The sequence below is a fragment of the Drosophila grimshawi genome, unplaced genomic scaffold (genome assembly GCF_018153295.1).
Source record: "Drosophila grimshawi isolate 15287-2541.00 unplaced genomic scaffold, ASM1815329v1 contig_311, whole genome shotgun sequence".
In the NCBI taxonomy this organism is placed as follows: Eukaryota; Metazoa; Arthropoda; class Insecta; order Diptera; family Drosophilidae; genus Drosophila; species Drosophila grimshawi.
In genome coordinates, this window is record NW_025063098.1 from 7,960,484 (window position 1) to 7,987,021 (window position 26,538).

The 26,538-nt window shown below is 39.0% G+C and overlaps 2 protein-coding genes across 2 annotated transcripts; one reads left to right on the top strand and one right to left on the bottom strand.

Moving 5' to 3' along the window:
* On the bottom strand, positions 1-25,840 carry LOC6563925 (synapsin). The gene is given in 13 exon segments (XM_043214806.1): positions 1-596; positions 1,949-2,605; positions 2,608-3,406; positions 3,465-3,632; positions 6,296-6,392; positions 6,756-6,973; positions 21,128-21,232; positions 21,296-21,439; positions 22,822-22,893; positions 22,965-23,128; positions 23,544-23,887; positions 24,206-24,282; positions 25,762-25,840. Coding segments are annotated over 11 exon segments (2,994 nt in total). The 5' UTR covers positions 23,767-23,887; positions 24,206-24,282; positions 25,762-25,840; the 3' UTR covers positions 1-249.
* On the top strand, positions 8,833-21,598 carry LOC6563926 (tissue inhibitor of metalloproteinase). The gene is made up of 5 exons (XM_001989999.3): positions 8,833-9,078; positions 19,554-19,777; positions 19,881-19,966; positions 20,399-20,617; positions 20,681-21,598. Exons 2-5 carry the CDS (start codon positions 19,645-19,647, stop codon positions 20,873-20,875), a joined length of 633 nt encoding a protein of 210 aa, XP_001990035.1. The 5' UTR covers positions 8,833-9,078; positions 19,554-19,644; the 3' UTR covers positions 20,876-21,598.
* Positions 25,841-26,538: the final 698 nt, after the last annotated feature.

The following is a 26,538-nucleotide window of genomic DNA, read 5'->3' on the forward strand; positions in this document are numbered from 1 at the left end:
TACATATATTTATATAGATATCGTAGCATATTCAACTCATTTGTTTTTAATAGTGAAAATGATAGTAACTCAATGCGGATGCTGATGCTGATGCAGTTGATTAGATTTGTATGTGTTCATTCTTTCATGAAACCAGGAAACTTCGGAGGCAGAAAATGACAGATTTCCCATAGTTTTAAGTGTGTAGTGTGATTATGAAATGAGTGTTGTCTACAATTTGCGTGTGTGTGTGTGTGTGAGTGAGTGGATTCATTTTAAATCCAATTCATCGTCCTCATCCTGTTTGGCGCTCCATCGTTTGTTAGCTGAGGTGACGCTGGCAATGCTGCCCGAATCGCTGTAGTCACTGAATGCCGCATTCTGTATACCCTCATAGATCTTATAGGAGTTGGAACTGGCGTCAACGCCGCTGGAGCTCATGCTCATGCTTTTGGCAGCGCCAAAGCGATCGCTCTTATAATTGGATGGCGGTCCGCCAAAGATCATGTCCGCATCGGAGATTGAGCCGCCGGAGCGAGTGAATTTGCCATTGCCTGGACTTGAGGTCGTTGTCTTGCTATCGCCGAATATGATGTCCAAGTCGGATTGCTTTGAGGCTGCAAATACACAAATCACAAATTAATCACACAAAACCCAATCAAAAACCAAAACTTTGAGATGCACATCAATTTTTTATGTTTGTTCTTTGCGTGGGTGCAATTCTAGCGCGCTTAAAATTAGCACTACTTGGGCCAATTGTTTACACACACTGATTAAGGTGATATGAAAGATATGAGAGAATGAGCGTTACCAAAAATGCGTCCATAACAATGAGTGATTGCAATTGCATATGATAACGAAACGAATATGAATCTGGGTGTATAAAGTAAAAAGACATCCTCTACCTAATTGTGATAGGTTTGTAATGAGTGCGTATGCATCGCAAATGAATCACATGAATCGCGCTATTTGAATGAATTTTGATATCAGTTTCGATATGTATGGGGTCAGTCTGCATAATAGAACTGTTTTGATCTTTTGATAACTCTGCATTTGCGTTTTCTTACTCTTTCAATACACACTCACACATACATACGCATACACAAAGTTTAAGGATAACCAAAGGTAAAACAAATGAAAAAAAAAAAACAGAAACGGTTGCATTTAACATCTATCGAATTTTGGACTACTTTGAAGCTTCTTTTAAGATACTTGTTTATTGTTGTTATTGTGTCCATTATGTTGGCGTGTTTTATATTTGTTGTTGTTGTTATTGTGCGAGTCAAGAAAGCCAGAAATTAACTGAGATTGCGGTGCGCTCTAGCGAGTATTTACTGTATGGCAGAGTTCCTGTTGTTGTTGTAGTTGTAGTTGTAGTTATGTGAGTGTTCGTGAAGAATTGTGCGTGCAGGCAAGCGAATAGAGCAGCACTCGGGCAGATGGCGAAACTTACAAACAGTTTTGCGGCGCACATGTCGTATACGTTATATTTGGCTTACACATTTTGTAAGAGTTGGCTATCAAAGAAGAAAATCAATGAGGAAAAAACACAGTGGCACCTAATTTGCATTGGCTAACATTCTCAAAACGCTGCCTACTTGGCTAAAAGGGTTTGTTGTAACGCTTAACATCTTAACTTGGTCGCTTAAATACAAATACTCGCTTATCGATAAATACGTATGTATGTATTGTGTGTATGATAATATTCTTGATTATTTATATGTCTTTATGTGTGTGTGTGTGTGTGTATGTGGGTCTAGCTGATTATTGGTTAAGTTGAGTTGATATTAATGTCGATGTTGATGTTGATACTGATGCTTATTTTGATATACTGATTTATGAGATTCAATGAAAATGGGATATGAGTTTTGGTTATACATATCCATATGTATATATATATATCTATATATTGATTAGGTCTTGCGCAGCGTTAAGCTGACCAGCAGCACGCCCACCGCTAGATAATTACCATTGCTCTCGGAGCGGGAGTAAGAGGGCCGTGTGTACGAGGGCATATCGCTGGGATTGTTGAAGCCCGTCTGCGAGGCCAATGAGTTCGAATCGTAACCGGAGGTGTCACCTGGCAGAGCAGCTGTTGTCACTGCAGCGGGTGCACTATAAACACTCGCCGATCTAATGCCAATTGCCGAACGCCAATCGTTGTTGGATGCCGAACTGGTGATGGCAGCGGTGCCAACGGCACCGGTACTTATTGCTGTAATGCCGCTAGCCTCGCCTGCTCCAGTTGCTGTTGCGGCTGTGTTTGTGGTATTGGTGTCCATGCGTGTGATGGTCTCAATGGAGGTGGTGCTATCGTAGTTGCCATAGCTGGTCTTGTCCTTGCTCAGCTGCGAGCTGCTGAAGCTGCTGCGATAAGCACTGGCACTCACACTGGAGCTGTTTGTGTTTGTGTTTGTGTTGATGTTGACATTGGCATTGGTGGCCACCACACTGGGCGGTGGTGGTGGTGGCCCTGCTGGTGGTGGTGGTGACTTAATTGGATTACCATTGCGATTGATGCGTGACGAAATCGACGACGACGACACTGACGATGATGATGATGAGGTTGTGTTTGAGGCACCGCCAATGCTGGCGATGCTAACCGACTTGTGCGGCTCCTTGTCAAGGGATTAACGCGTTCCTGTGGCTCAAAGTTGGTCACTGGCTTATAGCCAGCAGTTGTTACTGTTGCTGAAGATGATGTTGCTATATCCGTAGTTATATTGACGCTGTCCGAAACGCTGGCAGCGGACTGAACGGCTGAGCTGGCCGCTGTTGATGGGTCCTCTAGCGGTCGGCTTGGTTGTGTTGAGATCACATCCGTGCCGCTAGATTTGCTGCCCGAGGCGAACGAGAACTGCTTGCCCAGAAAGGAGCCGCTGAATGCACTGCTTGCTCCACTGCTTGTCTGGGGTCCAGCGCTGCTGGGCACACTGCCCAGGCCGCTGCTGTTGCTTGTCTCGCTCGCCGTTCTGCCGCGCTTCTTATTAGCGATTTCCTACATATCACCAAAGATCCCCGCAAACGTCTTCCTCAAGTTCTTCATGGTGTCCTCCGCATCCTCAACGACCGACGTCTGAGTTTGCGGAGGACGCTGTCCAACCCTCGATGCTGACGAAATGCTCGATGCCTGAGACGTTTGCGAATCGCGACGCACCCCGCCCACTGTGCTGGGCCCCGACGAGGATGGCTCCTCGGGCAGCTCGGAAATGCTGCTGCGGCTACTCAGTCGGCCAATGGAGCCAACCGCTGGCGAGGTGCGCTCCGGTATTGGCGGCGGTCCACCCATCGGTGCTGGCCTCGGTCCGGCGGGCAGCGGTGGCGTCGGTGCCGGATCATCAGTGGGACTCTCCGCGCGAGAGGAGACTGAGGAGCGCGACGGTAGCTTGCCGGGACCAGTCTGTGCCATACTCGGGCGGCACACATTCTATTTGGTGTGCTCATTATTAGCTCTTGTTCAAAATTACAGGGTATCTGAAACTCACCTGCATGCGTCCAGATACCAGTTCGGCTATCTGCCTGCGATCCTCCTCCTGGCTATCGCCAATCAGAGCAAATGTGCTATCACAGGCGCTGATGATGTACTCGCGTCCATCTTTGCCCACCACCACAGAGACGCCGCACACCTCCAAGCCACCAAACAGTTCGGATATCTGTAAATAAACAGATTAAAAACTTTTATATTAATATTGAATGGATTTAAAAGTAGTATATATCTGATTGGCGATAATTGACATCACATTATGGATAAAGCCGGGTCGACTTATCGCCATATAAAATTTAAAAAAAATTGTTGAATCAAAGAAAATTTCCTAGATTAAAACAAAATTTTGTTCGATATTAAACATATTTCTAAAATTGTAATATATTTATTTTTTAGCTTATTTAAATAATTGATGTGATATAATTCCATTTTGTACAATTGAATTAAATACTTTTCGATGTATATTACGTATTCTTTTTTTTTTTTGTAAAATAGGAAATACTTCTGCGTATTAAAAGAACCTGTTGGAAATAACTGTATTTGCCTATGTACACCGCAGCTTGTCTTGTATTCCCGTTTTGTAGTCTTAATCTGTTGTTGCCTGCGAGTAACGGTAATTGTAAGTTCCTTATGATCAAGACCTTCTTCGATGGTATGTTTAAGGTACTTTCATGAAGTATGAGTCAGTCGCTTTTGGTCGCTAGAATCGCGTAGTATAAGTCGCATGAAGCGGACGTATATTCTGTATTAAATACAAAGCTCTGAATAAATATAAACCCCAAGTTATAATAGAACCCTATTTTCAATACAAATTTAAATATTAATTATTGATGCGTTTTTCAATTTAAGAATGTGCACAAGTGGGTCGCAAGATCGAGTGGAAAACTGATAGTTCGAATTAACAGTGAAGTAAAAGATATATAATACCTTCTAGTACATGTGTGTAGTGTGTTTGTGTGTGCACAGCACGTTTGAGTCAATTCATCAAAATCGAAATCAAAATCTGTTTTCGATTTCATGCTCAGCACTCTGGGTTTGTGTGGGCTGCTGATGCCTATTTTGCAGTTTTGTTACAGTTGTGGTTGTTGTTATTGTTGCTGTTGTTGTTGTTGCTGTTGCTGTCGACGTCGCCAGCTGATGGTTTTAATTACAAACTCAGTTTGTTTTGATTAGGGGCTGCGTCGAGTTGCTTAGAACTGTAGGCATGCTAAGTAGTGGCTGGCTGTCTGGCAATGTAGCAATGTGGCAATGTGGTTGTGTGTGGTACGGCCACCCACCTAAAAAGCTCATAGCTCATAACTGTGCCGCATTGCTCGGCAGCTTATCTAATCGTCATGTGCAAATTGCGGTAATTGCCGTTCATTTATGCGCATACGCGGAAATTCTGAGTCAGCATTGAGCCGAACTATCTTTGAGCTGAGTTCTATGCCATTTATGGTCCATGATCAAATGCCGCAATTGATGGCATTCTCATGTTTCACAGTAATTATTACGGTACCCCGATTGTCCCGTTACATCATACATAAATAATACACTTACATAGTTGTAATATATCTAAGTGCACTCCTCTGAGATTTTTTGTATATATTTTTTTTTTTTTGCATATTCATGAGCTTGATTTAAAGCGGCGCCGACTCTTGATCGGTTTGTAAGCAGCCTCGGCTCAATGTGGGGACCCAAAGATTGCCCAGGGGGCAAAACCAGCGAAACCGAATTGTGTGTGCCCAAAATGTGCCGCAAATAATTCAAGTCGATTGTGCAGCTATTTTGATTGGCAACGTTTGATAAATGTGTGCACTTCGCTTTGGGCTGCCTTTCAGTTGCATGCTCATAAATGCGACTTAAACGCTTCGACTGCTCTTTTCATGGGTAGCTCAGCTTTTGCAGCCAGCCAGCAAAGGCATAGAAGAAAGTTTGGTTAGCCTGCGGATAACAGATGGCCCTATTGATATTTTGAAATACTTTATATTCCGCAAACTTAGTGGCAAGTATAGTGTGCAACTCATGGTAGTCCAATAGGTCCCTTCTATGGGCATTTTTTTGAGCGTGTGAAAGTGAAACGTGTACTTTGGGATTGTGATGAGTATTGAGACTCCTTTTCTACTAATGTGATTTGAATGATTTATGTGTATAGTGTATAAATAGTATATAGAGAACGTAGTGTCTATAAAGTTACTAGTTATTTTGAGATGGGTGTGTGACGTAGTATGACTTTCAGAAATTAACAAAATGTCAGCGTTATTTATATCCATTCTGATTTATAATGGAACTATGCAATTAATTTGTATCCACTTGTTATTTTACGCGTGTTAGATTTGGAAAGGGAAACATGTTACACACAGAACTGAATTATTAAGAAAAGATTAAATTAAAAAAATGACAAGAAGAGTTTATTAATTGGGATAAAAAGGATTAAAAATTAAATCTTTAAGCTATTTCAATTAAGGATTTTAAATTAGTGAGTAATTAAAATGAAGGAAGAAAGAAATTGTGAGCAGTTTTCAGCATTGCTTAAAATTTATGTATTTGAAAAAAAAAAGAAATGAACGAAAATGATCATATTTTAAACTATATAATAAGGTTATAGAAGGTTATCATAAGTTTTAAAATTAAGTTTAAATTAACATCCCAGAGAGTTTTAGTTGAGAGAATATATATTTAATTTGAACATCTTTGATTTATAGCACATGCTGAGCTTAAGTCCCATATATATTAGGTTTTGATAGAGCATAAAAGCTGCCAAGCATTGAAAAACATTTTCATATCACATTTTGATTAACTGTTTCAAGTCAGTTTAGTTTCGAGTTTCGAGTTTCGACTTCGAAGACTTACCTCATCCACCCAGGATTTGTACTTCTCAGTTAAGGTGATTTGCTCGAGCATGGCTGAGCCCTGGTTGGTCTTCCAGTTGCCAGTGATGGATTTGCGCCTGTTTTAAAGAGCAGCAAGCATGAAAGCATAATAAATTAGCCAAATTTCAAAGCGATGATAATTTCATGGCAGCAGGCAATTTGCATTTGAGGTGCTTTGAACCCAAACAATGAACTGCACTTGGTAGGATAATTGCCAATTGCGGCTGCATTGAGGTTTCTTTTGTTTGCTGACAGTTGCTGTTGGGCCCAAGGTCAATTGTCAGACTGCGGCACCGGCACCGGCACAGGCACAGAGACAGACACTCGACCTTATACCCATCAACATCTACATCCACATCCACATCGACATCGATACGGAGGCTTTCAGCTTTTAATCGAACGAATGCCTGTTGTCTGCGGTTATTTTTGTGGTCACTTACATAAATGCCTTGTAGTTGTTGCCAATCTTTTGAATGTGCACGCTGAACTTGGCATCGATGTAGGGCTCGATGGTGCAATAACAATGCGTATCATTGCCAGCGCCGCTAACAAGTCCGGCGGCATCTTGCAAGGCGCTCTGGTTCTCTAAACGAGCGGTGGCCACTCCGCCGTGGCAATGTCCAGCCTTCAGCACGCTGGGGAACTTGGTGAATTGGAACTGCAACGATAAAGAAAATTCATACGAAATTCAAAGTTAATACCGATTTGCAATAAATATATATATTTTAGCAAAGTAACAAAGCATTTATTGATATTATTTTGTTTGTTTGCTGTTGCAATTTCGGATTATTTGCTATGTGAAATTTATGAATATTGGAAAAGCGCCAAGTTCGACATTTGTGCATGACTTCCGAGTCTTAATTGGTTTATTGAATTCAGTATTATGACATACAGATGTGCTGTGTTTGAAAATGTTCAATGTGCGTCAACAAATTTGGCGCCAAATTTAAATTTTCATGAATTCGTTCAATTTTTATAGGAAACACTTGTCGTTAGTCAAGCCTGATATAAATAAAACCACAACGCATTTACTAATATAATGGCCAGAGAATTCTTCAGAAATTTGAAATATGTTTTTGAATTTCAAATGATATATTCCAAAGTTAAGAATATCATAATTATATATTTTAAATTCTGTGCATATTGGAAATACTTAAATAATTTTCAAGGATTGCTCTTAATTTTGTTTTGTTTAATATGCGCTGATTCATTACCGAGCCTAATCATATGTGGGAGTTTCGGTCTATTGCCATCCCCATTGTGTCGCCGCCTTTCATAAGCAGCACATAAATCATTTAGAAAACATGTGGACATCTTGGAAATTTATTGAAAGCCCCAAAGCGAAAATATCAACAAACCATAACAAATGATGACGCAGACAGAAAAATTGTCGCAATTGTTGTGAGACGCAAGAAACCGCTCAATGAATATCAATAAGAATGACGAGCGCCGAGTGGCGAGTGGCAAGTGTCGAGCGGGTGTTTGTGGGCGGAGGGAGTGCCCTGTAGAAATCATGGTCACACCCCCGCATTGCTCACATTCCTGGAAACTGGGAGCCGGGAAGCGTAGTACGCAGCATGCAGTATGTAGTATGCAGTTGTCTTGCTCGAGTGGCTGCTTGTCTGGAGGTCTTCTGGTTATATCAGCGCTCTTAAAATATGCACTCTGACGCATCCAATGAGCGATATATGCGTGTGTGTGTGTTTATGGCAGGCATCTACCTAGCAGTTGCTACATATTATATATCCCATCGTATATCGCAGATTACTCGTACTTGTTGTGGGCGTAGCATGAAGTACAACCCACAATACAACCCTGCGCACGTGTGCTCAACACATGGCCAGCCACTTGGGCTGGTCGAACACGTAAGTGGATCTGGATGTTGATGTTGATGTGGATCTGGATGTGGATGTGGAAGTAAGTCATAGCTATGCATCGACTATAGTACAACTATAACTAAATTATTGCTTGATTTGTGGCATGACAGATGCGCCGTTTGGTTTCTGTTATTGTTGTTGTTCCTGCTGCTGCTGCTGCTGCTGTTTCATCTGCTGTGGCGCCAAATATGTTTGCCGGCGCCGAGAGCATAACCGGTGTGTTCCACACTCGCAATTAATAAAGCTGCCAAGGTAAAATAATGCGCAGAAAAATGTGTATAAAATTGAGCGAGCCCCTGCGCTGCAAGCCAATCGCCTCTCTCTCTTGCTCTCATTTGTAATGAATTTATGACGCTTTTGATCGGCCGGCGATGGCGATGGCGATGGTGACGGTGACGGCTAAATCCGCTCAAGGCAACCACTTGAGTGGTGCAGTGTGCGGGTGCACAAAACGACTCAAGCAGTCGCTAAAAAGCTCAATGTTGACTGAGAGCGAGCATTGCTGACTCTTTAACGATGCCGAAAAGATCTCAGCGATCGCGGCTCTCTCTCTCTCTCTAGCTCTCTCTCTTTCGATTCACGAGCGTTGAGTGGCTGACTTCGGCTATGAAAACACTTGAAACGGTTGAGTTGACGATTCAGTGCAGAACCGCAGGCGCAGCGAAGTAGAACGCTCGAAGACAACGACGGCAACGACGCGGCGAAAATTATTGTGTGAAAATTTATTAAATGAAAATACAACGAGTCTCGACTGTGTGACAGTGAACAAATTAAGTTGAACCATCTCGTGCTCAAAAAGTGCTAAATAAACAGTTCGACTGCTTACAAAATTTAACGAGCTTAAAAATACATAAACTCCAATAATTGCGGTTAGCTGACAAGACAGGTAATTAATTATTTGCATGCATTTTGCATTTTGCATTGAAACCTTAAGAATAAGCTGAGGTATTTAAGTATTTAAGTATTGGTGCAACGCGTGCCTAACGCGCGCGTTTTGATGGCGATTTGAAACGCTTTTCGCTTTTAGAATTGTGGCAGACGTCGAACTCGCAGTTGCAGCATCGTTGACACAGCGACACAGTTTTCCACACTCACGCACACAAACTCACACACACACACACTCGAATTTATGATGTATGTATGTATGGATGTATATATGTAGCTGCATTTCTTTCTATTTATTTGTGCTCGAACATATTTGCGTTTATTTTTAATTTGTTTTTATTTCATTCTTTCTCTGTTTGCCCGCTTTGCTTTGCTTCGCCGCAACGATGTTATTTTCTTTTATAATTTTCTGCTCAGCTTTTGATTTGTCTAAATAGTTTCCTAGTGTCGCCAATTTGTAAACAAACTGCAGCCATAAAAAAATATACATATGTGTTGTGCAATCTCACATAATAAATTCCATTTAATATACACACAGATGTGTATGTATGTATTTAAAATGTAGACATATATATGTATATATATATATATATATATATATATTTATTTATTCACGTTTCACATACAAGTACGAATTTATGTAAAATTTTCCAGCACACTGAAAAATGTCAAGGGACGCTACGCGTGGCATTTTAATATTACGCATACGTCATGTGTCTCGAATGCTTTTGGAATTGGCCGTTTAACGGCATTAGGCGTAAAGTGCGACACACAAGCAATTAAAATTCCACCAATTCAGTGTCGCTAACTTTGCTAATTTACATTAATGTGCCAACAAAATGTTTATGCATCAAAATTCATTTACTAATTGCAAATCCATTTAAGTTTTATTTACATATGTATTGTTTAATCTCTAGTATTTTGGCACTTTTATTTTTGAGTATTTAGATATTCCCTCCTCGCCTTAGTCATCATTTATACTACATCGGTTAAATCGATATACTTTGTATTTATTCTTGGAAATGAATTCATTTATTTCATTTTGCGTATATGTAGCCTGTTTTGTCTTTTCTTTGCGCCATTGAGCAAAACACGAATGTGACAACTTGTTGTTGTATGTTTATTGCCCCAAAACTTGGTACGAAGGCCTTTTCGGCATTTGAATTTAGTGTGCCTAATTTTATTGGCTTACCTTGCTTTTGGCACGTATTTGTGCTAAGTCAAAGGGAAAATCCTTAGTTATTGGCTTAGTAATTTGTAACTAAATTGACTACGGTTTGCCAAATACCAATGAGCAACTTTTACAGGTTTGGCGGTTAAGAGAATCCCAAAACGGTAAATAATTTTGATAATATCTTTAACCATTCCATTCAAGTTTTATAGGAATTCTTGGAAACATAGAAACATCTGAGCACACGTGATAATAGTTCGCCTTTAATGCTATTATTAGCATAGATATGACTAAAATTCAAAAAAATTATTTTAATGCTTCTGCGAATTTGATTTTCATAATTCCCAACATTAAAATCTTGAAAACTGCCATTGTTAATTAAATATTATTTTTGTATTTATTAATTGTAGAAATATATACCGAAGTAAAATTGTATTTTGAGTAGTTATGCTTATGAAATTATTTAAAAATGATCGATAATTGAAGATGGTATAATCCACAGAGTTAAGCTGTCTAATTTTTACCTGAATGAAAATTGGTGGAGAAGTCTTAATTATTTACAAAATTATGACTTACAAATCAAAGCTAAGCATGCTCTCCAATTAACAAGTCCTCGTTAAAGTGTTCTTTCCATTGGTTACTTATTTAATATTTGTCACACATTTTTCACTCATTCTGGTCCCGTGCAGAGCGGAATGAGTTAATAAAATAGAAATCATCTAAGTGGTGGGTGTTGCTTCTTACATGCCAAGCATATTTCAACACGGTTTTTTTTTTTAAAAAAATTAAATTCTTTATTGTTTAATATTATATTAATCATTTGAAATTCAAAATGAGCAATTCTTCTTGTTGAAAATTACAATTTCGAAATTTCGTTTAACTGGACAGGTTAGTCGAATCTTAAGAATCTTTTTTTTTTTTTCCCCCCACAGCCTTTTGAATCATTCAAAAGATGTGAATCATAATAGCAAATATATTTCATTTATATGCATGTACACTCATATATTCATATATATATATTGAATATTAAGGAGGAATGAAATGTGTCGCTTATCAAATTTTTAACACACACAACAAATTTACTTCGCACATCGCTGATTGTACATTTTTGGGCACAGAACTCAAGTTCGAAAAGTCAGCGAAGTGTTAAGAACAATACGCTTTGTACAGATATTGATTGTTTATTATATTATACTTGTTTGACTTTTGGCACAAGTCTCTGGTGATGGCGACACACCCACAGCCGATTTTGGGATTATCTGTCGAGCATTTATGTGGGTGTTGTTGTTATTGTTACTGACCAACCAGCAAAGCGCAACCACCAGAAATCCATTAATAATTTTCTTGTGCGGCTTTGCAATTAAATATTATTGTACAATTAAAAAAGAAATGCAAAAGACAACGCGACAAAGAGCCCGGCAAGTCCATTTATAAAGTTCGTTCGCGTAAATTTCGCAAGACTCGAACAATTTATTGACGACGATTTCCTTTTACTGTCTGCACTGTAACTCGCAGGGAACAGCTCGGAAATTGGGATGAAGGCAATGAATATGGGGGTTGGGTAGAGGGGCTGGGTCGACACGGTCTGTTCGGTTTGCGTGTGGGCCAAAGACGAGCAAATTGACGACGCCTGCGTTTGTCAATTTGCCTGATTGTCTGTCAGTTTTTTAAATTTATTAAACCAGATCTGTCACAGAGCATTTTAGTGAATGAGTATGGAATTTGTATATTAAGATTATTTATCGCAGAGCGTGTAAAAAAACACTTCAATAAATCAAACGATAATTTGCTGCGTAACCTATTCTGAAAGGCGTCGCAAAAACCTTCAAATGTATCTGGGTAATTTACTTAAATACTTTAAGTACCATTTTCAAGGGCATTACAATGCTATTGAATATTTTCGACTACTGTAAATGCAAGCGTAGACTAAATTCTGATTAGATTAACCTACAAATTTGTTAACTTATATTCTTTTTTTTAATTGGAACTCAAATCGAACTAATATTTTGTAATTACATTTACTATTGATAGCAAATTTTTAATATTATTAGTTACATGGAATTGAGATCAGAAGTTATTTCGAAAATAATGAAAATGCACTTAGTTGGCACCTCATTATCAATTGTCAAATCAGCAATAAGTTGTTGTTTTTATTTGCTTATATTTGCAATTTGTATGAAAATTGAATTTCGAAATTGAAATGTGCTGGTTGCGTGACACACTGCCAGACCTTGTTGTCTGTGCCTTGCTTTTACTTCAGTAACAAAAAAATATATATACATATATGTATATTAAATGCATATATGCACATACTAAAAGGAAAAAATGCCAATGGCATTTGGGTTCTTACATTACAAATTCTTATTTGGATGACCTGCAAATGCAATTTGAGCCAAACTGATAAACGGCACTGCCCCTGAGCCAAAGCGTCTCAATTTTTGAGATTCATGTTTTATGTGTGCTTGGCAGACATTAGCATTTTTAATTGAATTCTTCGTTACGCATCCTGGCCAAGCTGCCAGCTTGACATGAATTTTATTTATTTTGTGAAGCAGCTGCAGCCGCCTTTGCAATAATTTGTGTTATAATCAACGACCGAGACTTTTTTAATTTTTTGAAACAACAAAAGTCGGACAGCATTGGGCGTTGAATGTTGAATGTTGAACGTCGAACGTGACGATTGCCGACATTTTAAAAACTGTGGCAATTTTGCATTTTGTTTATTTACCTACCCAAAGCAGACGAGCGTATTGAGTGCCCAAATATGAGATATGCGTAAGACTTATTTTCGACATTATGATGCCAGCATGCAAGTCACTGCAGGCGACAGACGGCAAATACACTCAAAGAAAATGTGCACTAGAAATTAATGTTTGCATGCTATAAATAATTTCTTAATTTACAAAATACATTTCTTAGAAATGGGAATATTTTGCATTTTATATTTTATTTGTAGGCAACTTGTTTGTGAAAATTGGACCTGCCAAATCTGGCATTATATTATAAGCAACTAATTTCTTATATTCAGAAAATTTAAAAAAATTATTAATAAGACAGAATTGAATGTTTTGAAAGCATAGAGTCAAAAAATATCCATTGTATATTTATTTTTTAAGAGTATTTAAATTATGTATTTTAAATATGCATTTAAAATGTATTTAGAAGTACTTATGTACATCCATATAGAGAAAAGCTGCTTTCATAAATGTTTAATAATAATAATGAAATATCTATTGAATATCAATTGCAAAGCGTACCAATTTACGTACATATCTATTTAAAAGGTAAGTAGAGATACTTATCTACAACCATATAAGGAGCAGCTGCCTGTTTGAAACTAATGATGCATAAAGCTAAATGTTGAGCATAATTGTAACGAGTACTCATTCTTATGCACCTATTCGACCCGGGGTTTTGGCAACAGTTCTCAAATGAGTGCCAGTTGGCAGTACGCTTTTGTATTGGCGCCGCCTTGTCAAGATCATGTCACGCTAGAATGGAGCCGTCAAACGTTGTTGCTGCAGTTGCAGCTGTTGCTGCGGCTTCTGCGGTTGCAGCGATTGCTGCGCCTGCTGCGGCAGCGGCTGCGGCTGCTGCTGCTGTTGTTAATGCTTCAACGGAGTCGGAATTCAATTAGCGAACACAGAGATTGACGTTAGCACGTCTTATCAGCTAGGCATTTATATTAAGTAACAGGTGTCTAGCTGTCTATGATTAGTTCTGTTGGCGTGTCGTTTGAATCGCCTCAGGTTGAACTGATCTCAGCGATCAGAAAGCATTTTTTAATTTTTTTATTTTTTTATTTTGGGCTTTTGCAATCACACGATTCGTGGTCGCAGCAAATGTATTTGCATGTCAAAGTTCAGCTAAGTAACGGCCTGCCCCTAGGCATTAATCAACATACTTTGTATGCCCAGTTGTGGACGCGGGCTTCATTGATCATGCGGATTATGGCTTTGCCGATCGTGACTTTGATATTTTCTTTTAATTTTCTCTCATTGTGCTCGAGCGTTGAGCGTTGAGCGGAAAAGCCGCCGCAGCCATAAAGGTTGCCACTGGGCAAAGAAAGTTTCGTGCTCGTTATGAAAATTGCCAAAAGAAAAAAATCAAAACAGAAAAAAACAAACATTTGGAGTTATAAAAAAAGTAGCTCACAGTTTCCATATGGAAATTTGCGTTGCACATTGCTATCAGTTGCGGCTATTCAAATATTGTACCAAGGAAATGCAGAGTGCAACAAATTGTATTTAATTAAAAGATACACACCACCGATAAGGTATCGTTTTTAGTACGAAAACTGCGCACAATCAGGAACACAATAATATAACCATGATGCAAGCACGTAGTTATCAACGAAAACAAGTCGGAGTCCAAACTGGCATAAGCGATATATAAAAGAAAGTGCATCACTTTAAAACAGCTTTCTTTGCGTTTCGATGATTTATACCCCGTCCATTCCTCAGCGGTAGTTTTATTTTTACTTGGAAAATTAGTTGTATAATTTAATGAAGTTATTGGAGAAAAATATGCATTTCGTTAATTTCAGTAATTGATTTCCGACACTTTACGTAATATACTCGTTATATTCCATATTTATCTAAAGTCACTTTCAAAGAAAGCCTAATTTAATAAAGGTTTAAAAAAATAAACAACACGAGATTCTTGGAAGATTTAAAAATCGAAATCACGTTTGTCTAAGTAATAAACTTACATATCTGAATATCATAATCAGTTTAATCACCAATGAGCTTAATGCGTTTTTAAAATTCTAGAAATGCTTAAAAAGGATTTTTCAATGCGAATGCAATCGTAAAATTAGTTGAAGCGTATTTCAAAAACAAAATATTAAACAAAAATGAAAGAGTTAATTTGCTAGTAAATGTATATAGATAAGGAGTATACTTTGTCTAATAATACATAAATACTATTTTTAAAACATGAAGTGTACTCCTTATCTCAATTGCACAGTCATGCGTTTGGAATTTCAATTACATTTCACCACAAAAATTGAATAGCTGAAATTTCTAATCAAGTTTTTTTTTTTCTTTTTGGTAAACAAATATATTCATTGCTTTATCGGGAATGCATATTGTGTGACAAAATCGTAGTGCTCTCCGTAAGGGTATGCCAGCTCGCTGGCAATTTAAGATCGAATTTATTTATATGTCTCGGTCTGAGCAGCGAATTGTTTAGAAAGTCAATCAGCAATAAATGTCAAACACACACTGAGAATTGTCACAAAACGCAAAAGCGAAAAGTAAATGACCGCCGAATTAAGGCACTCAACACTCAAAATAAAGTCAACGACAAAGCCAAACAAATAAAATTGTTGGGGTTTTGGTTTTTGGTTTTTGTTTTATATTTTTTATTTGCTTCGTTTGTGGTTCGATTTTATGTGCACTGATTTTATTATTGAGGCGCGAAAAATGGTGTGGCTTAAAATGAAAACACATTGTTGAAACTATTTACATGCCCCTAACTCATGCTGCATGGGGCTATAAAAGCAGAGGGGGCCAGTCAGTGTGCGAGTTCGAGTGCCACAAGTGGCGCAACATGTCAATATTTTGGATTCCATGCATTATACCGACATTAGTGGCTTTTTATGACTCAATTAAGCGCTCATAAAACAAAGTTCTCCAGTACTATTTACAGCCCAGTTTTACGCCCAGCTACCGAGTGAGAGACAGGCATAAGACCAGCCAGCATTTTGGTTAAAAGCGCATTAATTATGCGGCTTTTTTTTCTGTAAGCCACTTTGCCCAACAGCCATAAAGCCGAAAGCCCAATCGCATCGCTTGAAGTTGGTTTGCGGCTTAGTCTTTTGGCCTTTTGCGCTTTACTGTCCTTTTTTGGTGTTTACTTTTTTGGAACCCTTTCAATGCTCAGTTAACCATTTACCTGGCTACGCTCTGCTTGGGCAAGTTTCATAATCTTTTCACACATTTACATAATTGTATTTTGTGGCGCATTCAATATAAATTCAACTGTCACAGACCATTTAATGTGGAGCCAAACAGTTCCATTGTTTGTCTCACAGCACAACAGGATTTTAATAAATATTTATATGAATTTGTATAGCTTAAGGGTATAAGTCCATGTCAACTGGTTGGTCCACAAATTAAATTATTTTATCTGATAAGTTCTGAATGCAACGTAATTGTAAAGTCATGTAACACAGGGATCTGAGCTAAATGTGCTGATAAGTTAAATTCCAATTTATACACCTCGTGCTAGGCAAAAATCGTTATAATTTATTAAAAAGTACGTGCTTATCAAGTGTTATTTAAGCTGATATGCATTAAAGTTACCTAATCCGAACTACATACATACAACGCATTACATTTCCTGGAATCATTGAATTCTTTAACAAAAACAAGCGACTTGAAATGAAAAAGTTGACCAATCATAATTAGATACTCGACGCGAAGATTTCTTTGAAGCACTGTATTACCTTCTCTGAAAAGAAAAGCCGTCAGCATCCTAGATATGTTTTATCGTGTGGCATGTCTGAAAATGCAAAAGAAAAGTACCTTCCGCATTGATCTGCACTCTACAGATATCAGTATCTTATCTAGATTTTGATCGTTATCGTTTTGGTGTTGCTCTTCTGCATGACACCAATCGGATATATATGTCATATATATGTATGTTTAACAACTACCAGTTGATTTCTACAAAAGACTTGAAGTACTTTTGGCTCTTTATCTGGCCTGAGGGCAAAGTGGAAATCAATGCTAATTAAAGTCATGTCGATATTTGACTTTATACATAAGTAAATGCGTATATATAAAAATATATTTCGAAATTGTTGTTGGCGGCCCGCATAGTAAAATGACATACAGAAATTTTAGCTGACTGCCGAGCGTTTCAGTGTCAAATGTCAACTTCGATGCCGATGACGACACAACCACACAACACAAGAGCAGCAATAGAAAACGCCGCAGCAGCAACAACAACAAGAACAAGTGTGGCAATTAGCCGATGCTCAAAGTGACGTCAAAGCAACAGCCCATAAGTGTTTATATATATACATATATTTTTTTTGTTGTTGCTGAAGCATGAATGAAGTATGCTATGATATATAACATTTAATTGACACATGTAAAGCTTGTCAACAAAACACGGCTGCCTCTGGCAACGATAGCCGTTGCCCCAAAGCCCCCGCTAAGCGTCAATGTTTTGGTTCTGGCGTTGACATGCTGCCACCGCCTGCTGCTGTTAGTTTGCTGCACATTCTCAATGCCCCCACTTTCTGTGGCGGCCAACTTTAAAAAAATGCCCGTGTGATATATGGGAACGCTAATTGTGGCTGCCGATGCTGATCGGCATGATGACGTTGCCTATGGAAAAACTAAAAGGAAATCGTGCGAATTTGCAACGAGCGTAAAAAGATTTTCTTGTTTTCTATTGACTTTGAAGTTGATTTAGTTGCTAAACGCTGTCTACGATACCAATGTGTGTGTGTGTGTGTGTGTGTACGTGTGTTTTTCTGTGAGTATGCCAGTTTTATGTTCGCTTATTTGTTGTCTTGTTGGCTGTTTGTTAAACAAATCCACGACGTTAATTGCCAGCCAAAGTGTCAAATCCAGACCGACAAGACAGGCCACAACAATACCAAAGCGAAAACAAAACAAATTTGAAGTGAGGCAAACTAAGCTGAAATGGAAACTTTGCTCATGTTCAGTTCTCAGAACATTACGATATCACGTCATGAAAATATACATTTGACAAAGCGCCTCTAACCCCCCAAAAAAAAAATAAAACACAGTGTGCATTAGCCGAGGCGTCTGCTTGTCTGTCTGCCACTTTGGGCTGCCACTTAATAAATAGTTTGATGCATTATTTCTTGCTTGCATTCAATCAATAAGGCAATCGACTCTGCACCGCCCTCTGCCACACATATACACTCTGCTCTCGTTCGTCGCTGTGTTTTTCTAGTGGCTTTTCCGCAAAATGCTTTTAATTCAATTTTATTTCAATTTAATTGCCACATTGCCGGGTTGCCATTGCCTCTGCAGTTGCCTTAGCTGCTGCCTTTGGTGTTGCCTTGCATAGCCATTGCATATGTTGTCTATATGGGCCTGCCTATCTCTGTCGATCAGTTCGACACGATGACTGGGACCTGGGTATGGGAATGGGACTGCAACGAGTGCGACTGACTGAACTGATTATTTTGCCCCGGCTCTCGATATTATACAATATTTTTGCGTTGATATATGCACAGCAGCAGCAGTTTTGTAATGGATTTCGACTTCTTCGCCTCAAGTTTTCTATGAATTTCCCATAAACAATGCTAAATGGAATGGCTGGCATGCATTTGGCTGGCAATTGAACTACTTTTCGGATAGTTTTCTTTTATTTTTTCAAATAAGATTTATGCGTGCAACTCATCCAAATTGATGGCATGAAAACACTAAATTGAATTCAAATGACCAATAAAAGATATGTTTGTGAAATTCTCGAAGTAAAAAACCACATCTATTATTGTGAATTGAGTTGCGTTTACAAATAAGTATATATATATATATATGTATAGATATATGTACGTCCACATGTTTGTATATAAAGTAAATGGCTGCTAAAGTTAATGTAACCCACAATCAATAATGCAACGTGCAATCAATTCACCCACTGATAATGATGCGTCTGCTTGGACACTGGGCCGTATGCGTAATATGCACAGATGACACTTGAGGGTGCCTTGATGGATGCGTGTATAGATGGTGATGGTGATGGGTGGCAGCACGTTTAACTGATAAGCCTAGTATGACTTAAGTAAGTCAGAATTAAACTCAACGCTGACTGACTGACCTTCAGCGTTGAATGCTTTGGGTTACCGCAAAACCAGTAAATCATCATCAAGAAATAATAGTAAAAAAAAACAACGACATGACGAAGACACATCCTGCAGACCAGAGTCAACCTGCTGATAACTAAATGTCATTATTAATTTAAGAAAAAGACCGATTGCTAATATAAAAGTTTTATTTGACATTGTAGGTCGATGTTGATGCTAAGAGCATGGAAACAAAAATGTTGTTTACACAAAAGCTCTTCTTTCTACTGGTCGACTGGTCTCATAGAAAATATATGATATAATAATAGCTTAACAAGTTCGCATAGGAAAAAACAGAAAGGATTTGTATCGAGTTAGCTACTGATGCCACTCGTGAATATATGGATTTTATGAGGTGGCAGAAGTGACCTTCAATGCATAATGAATTTCACGACTATATTTTATTATTATTACATATTATAATAGTCATAATAATAAAACGCAAACACATTTTCCTTGTTTTTCACAGTCATCACGCACACACGATTTACGATTGGTTTGGTGACTGGTTAACAAGTCCACACCTAAGGATTGGATTTGCTCCGCTTGACTCGCGTGACATGGAGTTGACAAAACATTTGAGTTTATTGGCGCTGGCTGTGTTCGCAGTGCTGGCGTTTTATGGACACACAGTGGATGCCTGTATGTGCATGCCCTCGCATCCACAGACACATTACTGCAATGCTGATTATGGTGAGTACAGCTGCGAAGCAGCCGAGTGTGAAAGGATGCAACAGTATCCTTGACGAATTCAATACAAATGCGCATGCATTCATTCATTGACATCCCTTGACAGTTGTGCAACTACGCGTTCTCCGCAAATCGAACACCATCGAGCCCGGCAAAACCATTTACAAGGTGCACATAAAGCGCACTTATAAGGTAAGCATTGCTTTCACAAAATCCATGTCAGTAAATACACTCAGAAGAAGAATCACCTGAAAATTTTGCAATCCGAATCACTTTTGACGCCAAGTTCAGCTGAACTTTTTTTTCACTTTCTACATTTTTAAACCAGAGTTTTTATATGTTAATTCGAGATAGATTCATCTATTATGGATTCTTTACACATAATTCTCGTTGGTCTGCTAATTCAAATTTAGGCAGTAATAATTTACTTAAAAAACTTAAGAATTGACTGCGATTCGTGCACAAAATCCTGGATACTTCTATTATTAAAACCGTGCAACTGCTATTATTTGTAGAAACTAGAATATCTTTCTGGTCTCAGGATAATTTTATTGCCAAATTTTAGAGCGAATCTTGCTGAGTGCATTTTTATAGCCAAGCTCACGTCATTAAATTTGTTCTTAGGCCACTCCGGAGGCGCGCAAGATGCTGCGCGATGGGCGTCTGGCCACGCCCAGTACTGACTCCATGTGCGGCATTCAGCTGGACATTGGCAAGGTCTATATCATAGCCGGACGCATGCCACAGCTAAATCTGTGCGGCTACTACAAGGAATACACGAAGATGACAATTAGCGAACGCCACGGTTTCAGTGGCGCCTACGGCCTGGCCTGTAACTGCACCGTAAGTGGTAATCCTCTCCCCCAAATGTAGAATTTTGAATTGGAATCCAATTTACTTTCACAGATCAAGCCATGCTTTGGAATGCAGTGCCTGAAGCAGCGTGAATATGCCGACGGTTGCAAGTGGTCGCCGTACGGCAAATGCGAACGCGATTTCTCTGCCTGCGTGCCGCACAATATCCGCACACGTAACGGTGATATTCAGCGCTGCCGCTGGAGGCGCACGCAGCTCTACAAAAAGTGCCTGAGCTACCCGTAAGCCATTGGCAGAGCAATGGCGTTGTAGTCTCGAGTAGAATGGATTGGCCGGAGTGGCTTTTGTTATGCTACAGTTTCTCTATTTTTTTATAATTTAATACTTGATTTTTGTGTAGAGCTTTAATACGTATGTTATGCTTAATGTGTTATTTATTAATGGATGGCTTTTTAGATGCGACCACAATTCAATAATGTATGATGTACTATGTAGCTACTTAATTAGTGATTAGCTTTTAATGTTTAATACACTTACCAAATCACGCGGATTCGGGAAGAATGTCTGCTCGATCAGCGGGAAACCGTCGCGTCCCAGGCGACGCTGCAGTTGCAGCAGATGAGAGAAGACCCACGGTTTGTCCTATCCACAAGGATTGCACCATTTAATATGTCGTTTGTTAACAAATATTTGCGCTCAACTCACCTGAAACTGGTAAATGGAATGCAACGAATTGATGCTGGGCACTCCGCCGTACTTAAGGCCCAGTATGGTCGACCGGAAATCGCTAGAGCCATCACGCGGCGGTTGCCGTATCAATACGAAATCCGGACGAAAAGAACGGGCAACCTGTTTATTGGTTTGTTTGTATTTTTGATTTGGTGTGTGATATTCCAAAAATTACATTAGAATCATATATATCAAAAGCAGAATTTAATTTTGTAAATTTAGTTGACTCTGAACTTATAAGATGCAAATGTGAGAAAATAAATAATGAAAAACCAGAAATTATCACGCATTTAACTCGCTTATCTTGGCAGGTTTTCACAGTAAACTGCCCTCAAAGGCGCCACTTAATTGCACCAGCGTAATCTAACCATGCATAACGTAGTTGTGTATAATCAACATATGCTTCATAATTATATATGACACACGACAACTCAGGCACAAAAATGCAGACGTCTACATTTTACACACACACACATTTACATCTTCCACACAGTCGCACGCTCGGGTAAACCCAGAGATAATTTTATCACGTGCCCCATGCTATGCAGCAATCAAGAACTGACAATTTAAACGTTTCACAGCATACTTTTAGGCTGAACCAGCAAATAGTGGTGGTTTTTTGGATATTGAATGGTTCGGATAACAAATTGGAAAATGCTCGAAAGGTGCGAAACTTGGCTTGGCACTGAGCAATAAAAACTAATTGGAAGAGCTTAGCAAATCTTAGAGCGATTTTTAATTTGTATAGCATATTTAAGATAGTATAAAAGGAAAGTTTGTTTAATATTTATGTATTAGTCTACAGTTTCTAAATTGGCAATTTACATGTATAATTAAATTGTGAAGCAGAAATTGCTTTGTATTTAGATATTGCTTTGATGCTTCATTGCAATGTGGGGCAACATTTTTATATTAGACTCTCAAAGATATCCATTCAGCTTACAGAGGAAAGATAGCATTTTAATAAGTTGTACACAGTACTGTGGCGATGGTAAAACATCCAATTTTGATGTTAATTACTAACACACTCGCTTAAAATTCTATTAAATTTAGTTACGTTCTTCGAAAGCATTGCAAAAGAGAATACAACAAGAGATGACTATTAGTACCCCGGTATGAAATACTTTGATACTACTTAAGCAGTAATTGCAGTTAAGAGTTGTAGTAAGTTACACATATCCTGTATAAGCTAAGACAAACACGACTGTTTGTAAATGTTATGCAAACGGAGTGCCAAACGTAACGCTTGAGTATCCATTGTACTACAAATAAAATAAATGCGTGCCAGTGTTGAACACTGGCGTAGCACTTAAGCCACTCCAATGCGAATTAAGTTGGATTGTCCTGGCAATATAAAACACAAATAGCAAAACTACAAATAAACAGACAACTAAAGGGAACTGGGTGTTGGGACGGGCTCCTGAAAGATTGGCGTCTATCGTCTGTGCGCATTGCACTAATTAAGAGCAAACACGAAGTTGCCTGGTGGAGGAATAACTCACCCGGGTGCCGCTACGATAGGCGGCCATTGTGACGACCGGTCCGGTATCGGCGCTGGAGACCACCGTAATGTCCTGCGGATGCACAGCAGACGATAAACAAAAATACAGACGGTTCACAATTGTTGTTAGTATGTTCAACTTACCCGAAATTCAGCTTGCTCCACGCGTATATCGAAATCGCCATGCAAGCGCCGGCCACGGAAATATTTGGACCAGTCCGTATTCTGATCATCCAACACCAGCAGCGTGAAATATCTGTCCTTGTTAAAGGCAGGCGCACGTTGAGTAGCGCTCTGAACTGCAGCTCCTGCGAGTGGCAAAATGGTTTTTTTTTTTTTAATTTAGTGTATGCATTTTATTAATGGTTTAATTTCCAATTCGAGCAGTGAAGGAGCATTCTGAAATGCATTTTCTCTACAATTTCGCCAAGTTTCGCTCACTGCCATTTTACCCCGTTCAAAAATCTATAGATTTTTCTGAAAATATTTAGCCAAAATCTGATTAAATATTTAAAAATATATTGAAAATATTGCTAGTAATTTCAAATTTACCTGAAAATCTAAAAATATAGTAAAGATATTATTCTCTAACTACGTGTAACTAATGCAATCGAGAAAGGAAAAGCGGAAACTTTATGGAATCGAGAACATGGCTGATAATGTGTTTCACGAAACTTGGATGAAATTGGATCTGAGAATCTGCCTCAATGGACTATAGCATACCCAATATGGAGGCGCCCTGATCTCGAGCTGCGCCCGTCAAGCTCTGCACTCGTTGCAAGAGACTCTCCCGCGACTTGGCCGGACTGGTTGGTGCACTGACACCACGAGGCGGCGCAGGAGCCGCCGAGACCGGAGCCTTGCCAGCGCCAAAGCTTAGTGATAGCTCCGGTGCGGCGCCGGTGGGCTGCGGCGGCACCTGACCGGGTGCCGGCGGTGGCGGCATATTTGGTGGACCGCCGGCAACATGCGGCTTGGTTGGTTGGTCCTGTATAGGACGCGCCGCTGGCGGCAAGCTATTGGGATCAACATCATCGACCTCGGAAGACAAGTCTCCCGAGCTGAATCTGCACGTGTGTTTCCGTGGATGTGGATTAGTTGTTAGTGTTCGGGTTAGCGTGGGTGTTGTTTTGTGTGTGTTGTGTGTGGTTTTCGTTTAGTCGTTTTTTCAAATGCGAACCGTTGACAAGTGAAAAGTGCAGCGCAGTTTAGTGATAGAGCAAGAGATATATAAGAGATAGAAAGGGCGAAAGAGATAACACCATTTTGTGGGAGGTGGGGAGAAAGAGAAAAAAGACAAACATATGAAATCTCAAATTAGTCTCATCCAACTAATACACCCCTTCCCGCTGGAAAAAGGGTGCGTTTCTTTTTAAGGTCTTTACCTTCTCTTCAGGAAATTAACATTGGAAGTGAAGCTTGATTTGAACGATGAGAAATTCAGGGTGCTGCTTTTTTGTTCCTGTGCGGCACGCATACAAAATAGAGAATAGAGAATTTAAAGTTGTCAGATCAACTTATTAAATAAGTGCTTGAAATTTTGGGCATTCATTAAACGAATTATTGTATTAGTGCATAGACATTAATACATACATACATATGTGTAAGCACTATGAGTATTTTTATATATATTCAAGGCAAAACGTCGAAAGCGTTACATAAACATAAAATGCAATAAAATACTTAATCATTCAATCTGTAACTATCGGTAAGGCACTTGCCCACCAACAAAAATGTACCCCTGAGACACCTTACGGCTGTTGTGTCTAATTGGTCACCCGGGCTGGTTGGGCATTAAATTAAATTATTGTTAAACTAGTCGTTATACTTGACGGCCACTTCGAATGAAAATTCACACAGTGAAAGATGGTAAGAATCGTAAAAAAAATATAAACGAGCTTGGCAATTCACATATGTATTTGCTGTCAGCTTCGTATAGAAAGGAATCCCAATTTCAAATTTCATATGTCATATCTTGTTGAGAGAACGATTAGTAAATGTATATATAAATAATTCGTTGCGATACGAACTGGTCACTTACAAAATTGCCAACTGGTGGACATGTGTTTAAATAGAGCATGAAATTGCTAATAGAATAAGTGATTTAGATTGAGCTTGGAATGGTCGAACGGACAGAGTTAGTCGAGTTAAATGGAGAAAACGAAAAAATAATAAAATCAGTAATCATTTTGCAAATCAAAGCAAAAGCTGAACTTTAATTAAAAACGAAAAGAACTCTTATGCATACTGAACATAAAAACTAAGTGCATTAAAAAAGGCGATTAAACTTTATTGCAAATGGCAAATGGACTGGCAACAGGTGCAAACAGTGCAGCAGCTGCCCTTAGCTGCTGCCAAGTCCAACCGAACACAATGGTTAACAACAAATGCTAAGCAGCCACATTCATCGAATCCATGGGCTTTGTGCGTCTTTCGACTTAAAAAAAAAATCAATGCTGAATTTCAGTAGCCCATAAGTCGAATGGGGAGCCGTGTTTGCCTGACAAGTATGTCAAACACTTGTAGCCAAAACGTTGCACGGCCTTCTCGTGTTGTTGCATGTAAGTGGTTGCTGTATTGGGCGGCGGCCCTTTAGCCCCAGGCACTTGAAACTTTTGAAGCTGACATTATGGGCCAACACTCGCAGCACGCACAACAAACAAACATCCCCACAGTTGTGGGCCATTTGAGTTTATGTTCGAGACGTGTGTACAATCCAAGGTAGCAAGCTGCTCTAAATTAAAGGCTCAACCGAGTTTTAAAGGCAACTAAAAATGCAAAACCGAAAAATTTAAATGAATGTTTGTATAGGCCAAAGCAAGACGTGGCATGAGTTATTGTGAATAGGTGATAGCAGTGAGTTGTGAGTTGTGAGTTATTAGCAGTTTAACAAGGTTTTGCAAGGTGGTTGAATGCATATGAGTTATTGGCACCGCCTTACCAATGGCGGGGCGCAGATTCGCCCACACCCAGCAGTTGCAATGGCGCTAATATTGACCGTGGACAAGGATGTTCCAGAACAGTTGGCCGCTGTTCAGTCTTGCTGGCGCACAGTTTCCGTTAAGATGCCTGTTCAACTGATTCAACTAAGATGCCGCTAAATGCTGCAATTACAGAAAAAAGAAACAAATAAGTTTACATTAAAAGTTGTACTACAAATTAATTTGCTCAGCAAACAAGCAAAAATTCAATTGTCAGTCAAAGTGCACATAGAGAACAAAGCAGAGAATTCTCTGGTTGCCCGAGCACTGACTTGGTTCAGTCCTGATTCAATGACTATCCTGGCTGCCTCTCTGATTGTCCCTTTGACTGTCTTTTGTTGTTATTTTCACTGTTTCTTTTGCTGTGAGCTGTATTTGCTGCCAACTCGAACGATGATTGTTGCTGGTTCAATGTACTCGCCAGCCGCAAAATAGGACAAAGTTAGTATGTGTATACAAACAAAAGTATATGTACTATGTTCACAACTGAGAGTAAAAAGTTATTGCAGACCAACATGGGAAAAGTCGAACACAATAACTGACTCCTTGCCGTATTTTACTGTACATACATATTTTCATAGAAAAATTAAAGAAAATACGATTATATACATTTTTGGTTGCAATGCAGCATTACAATTTGATAATGGCAAAGCTAAGTTCAAGCTTTGGAATAAATGCATAAATTAAAGTAGTTTATTCTGTTTTTACTCTATTCACAAAAAAACAACAAAAAAACG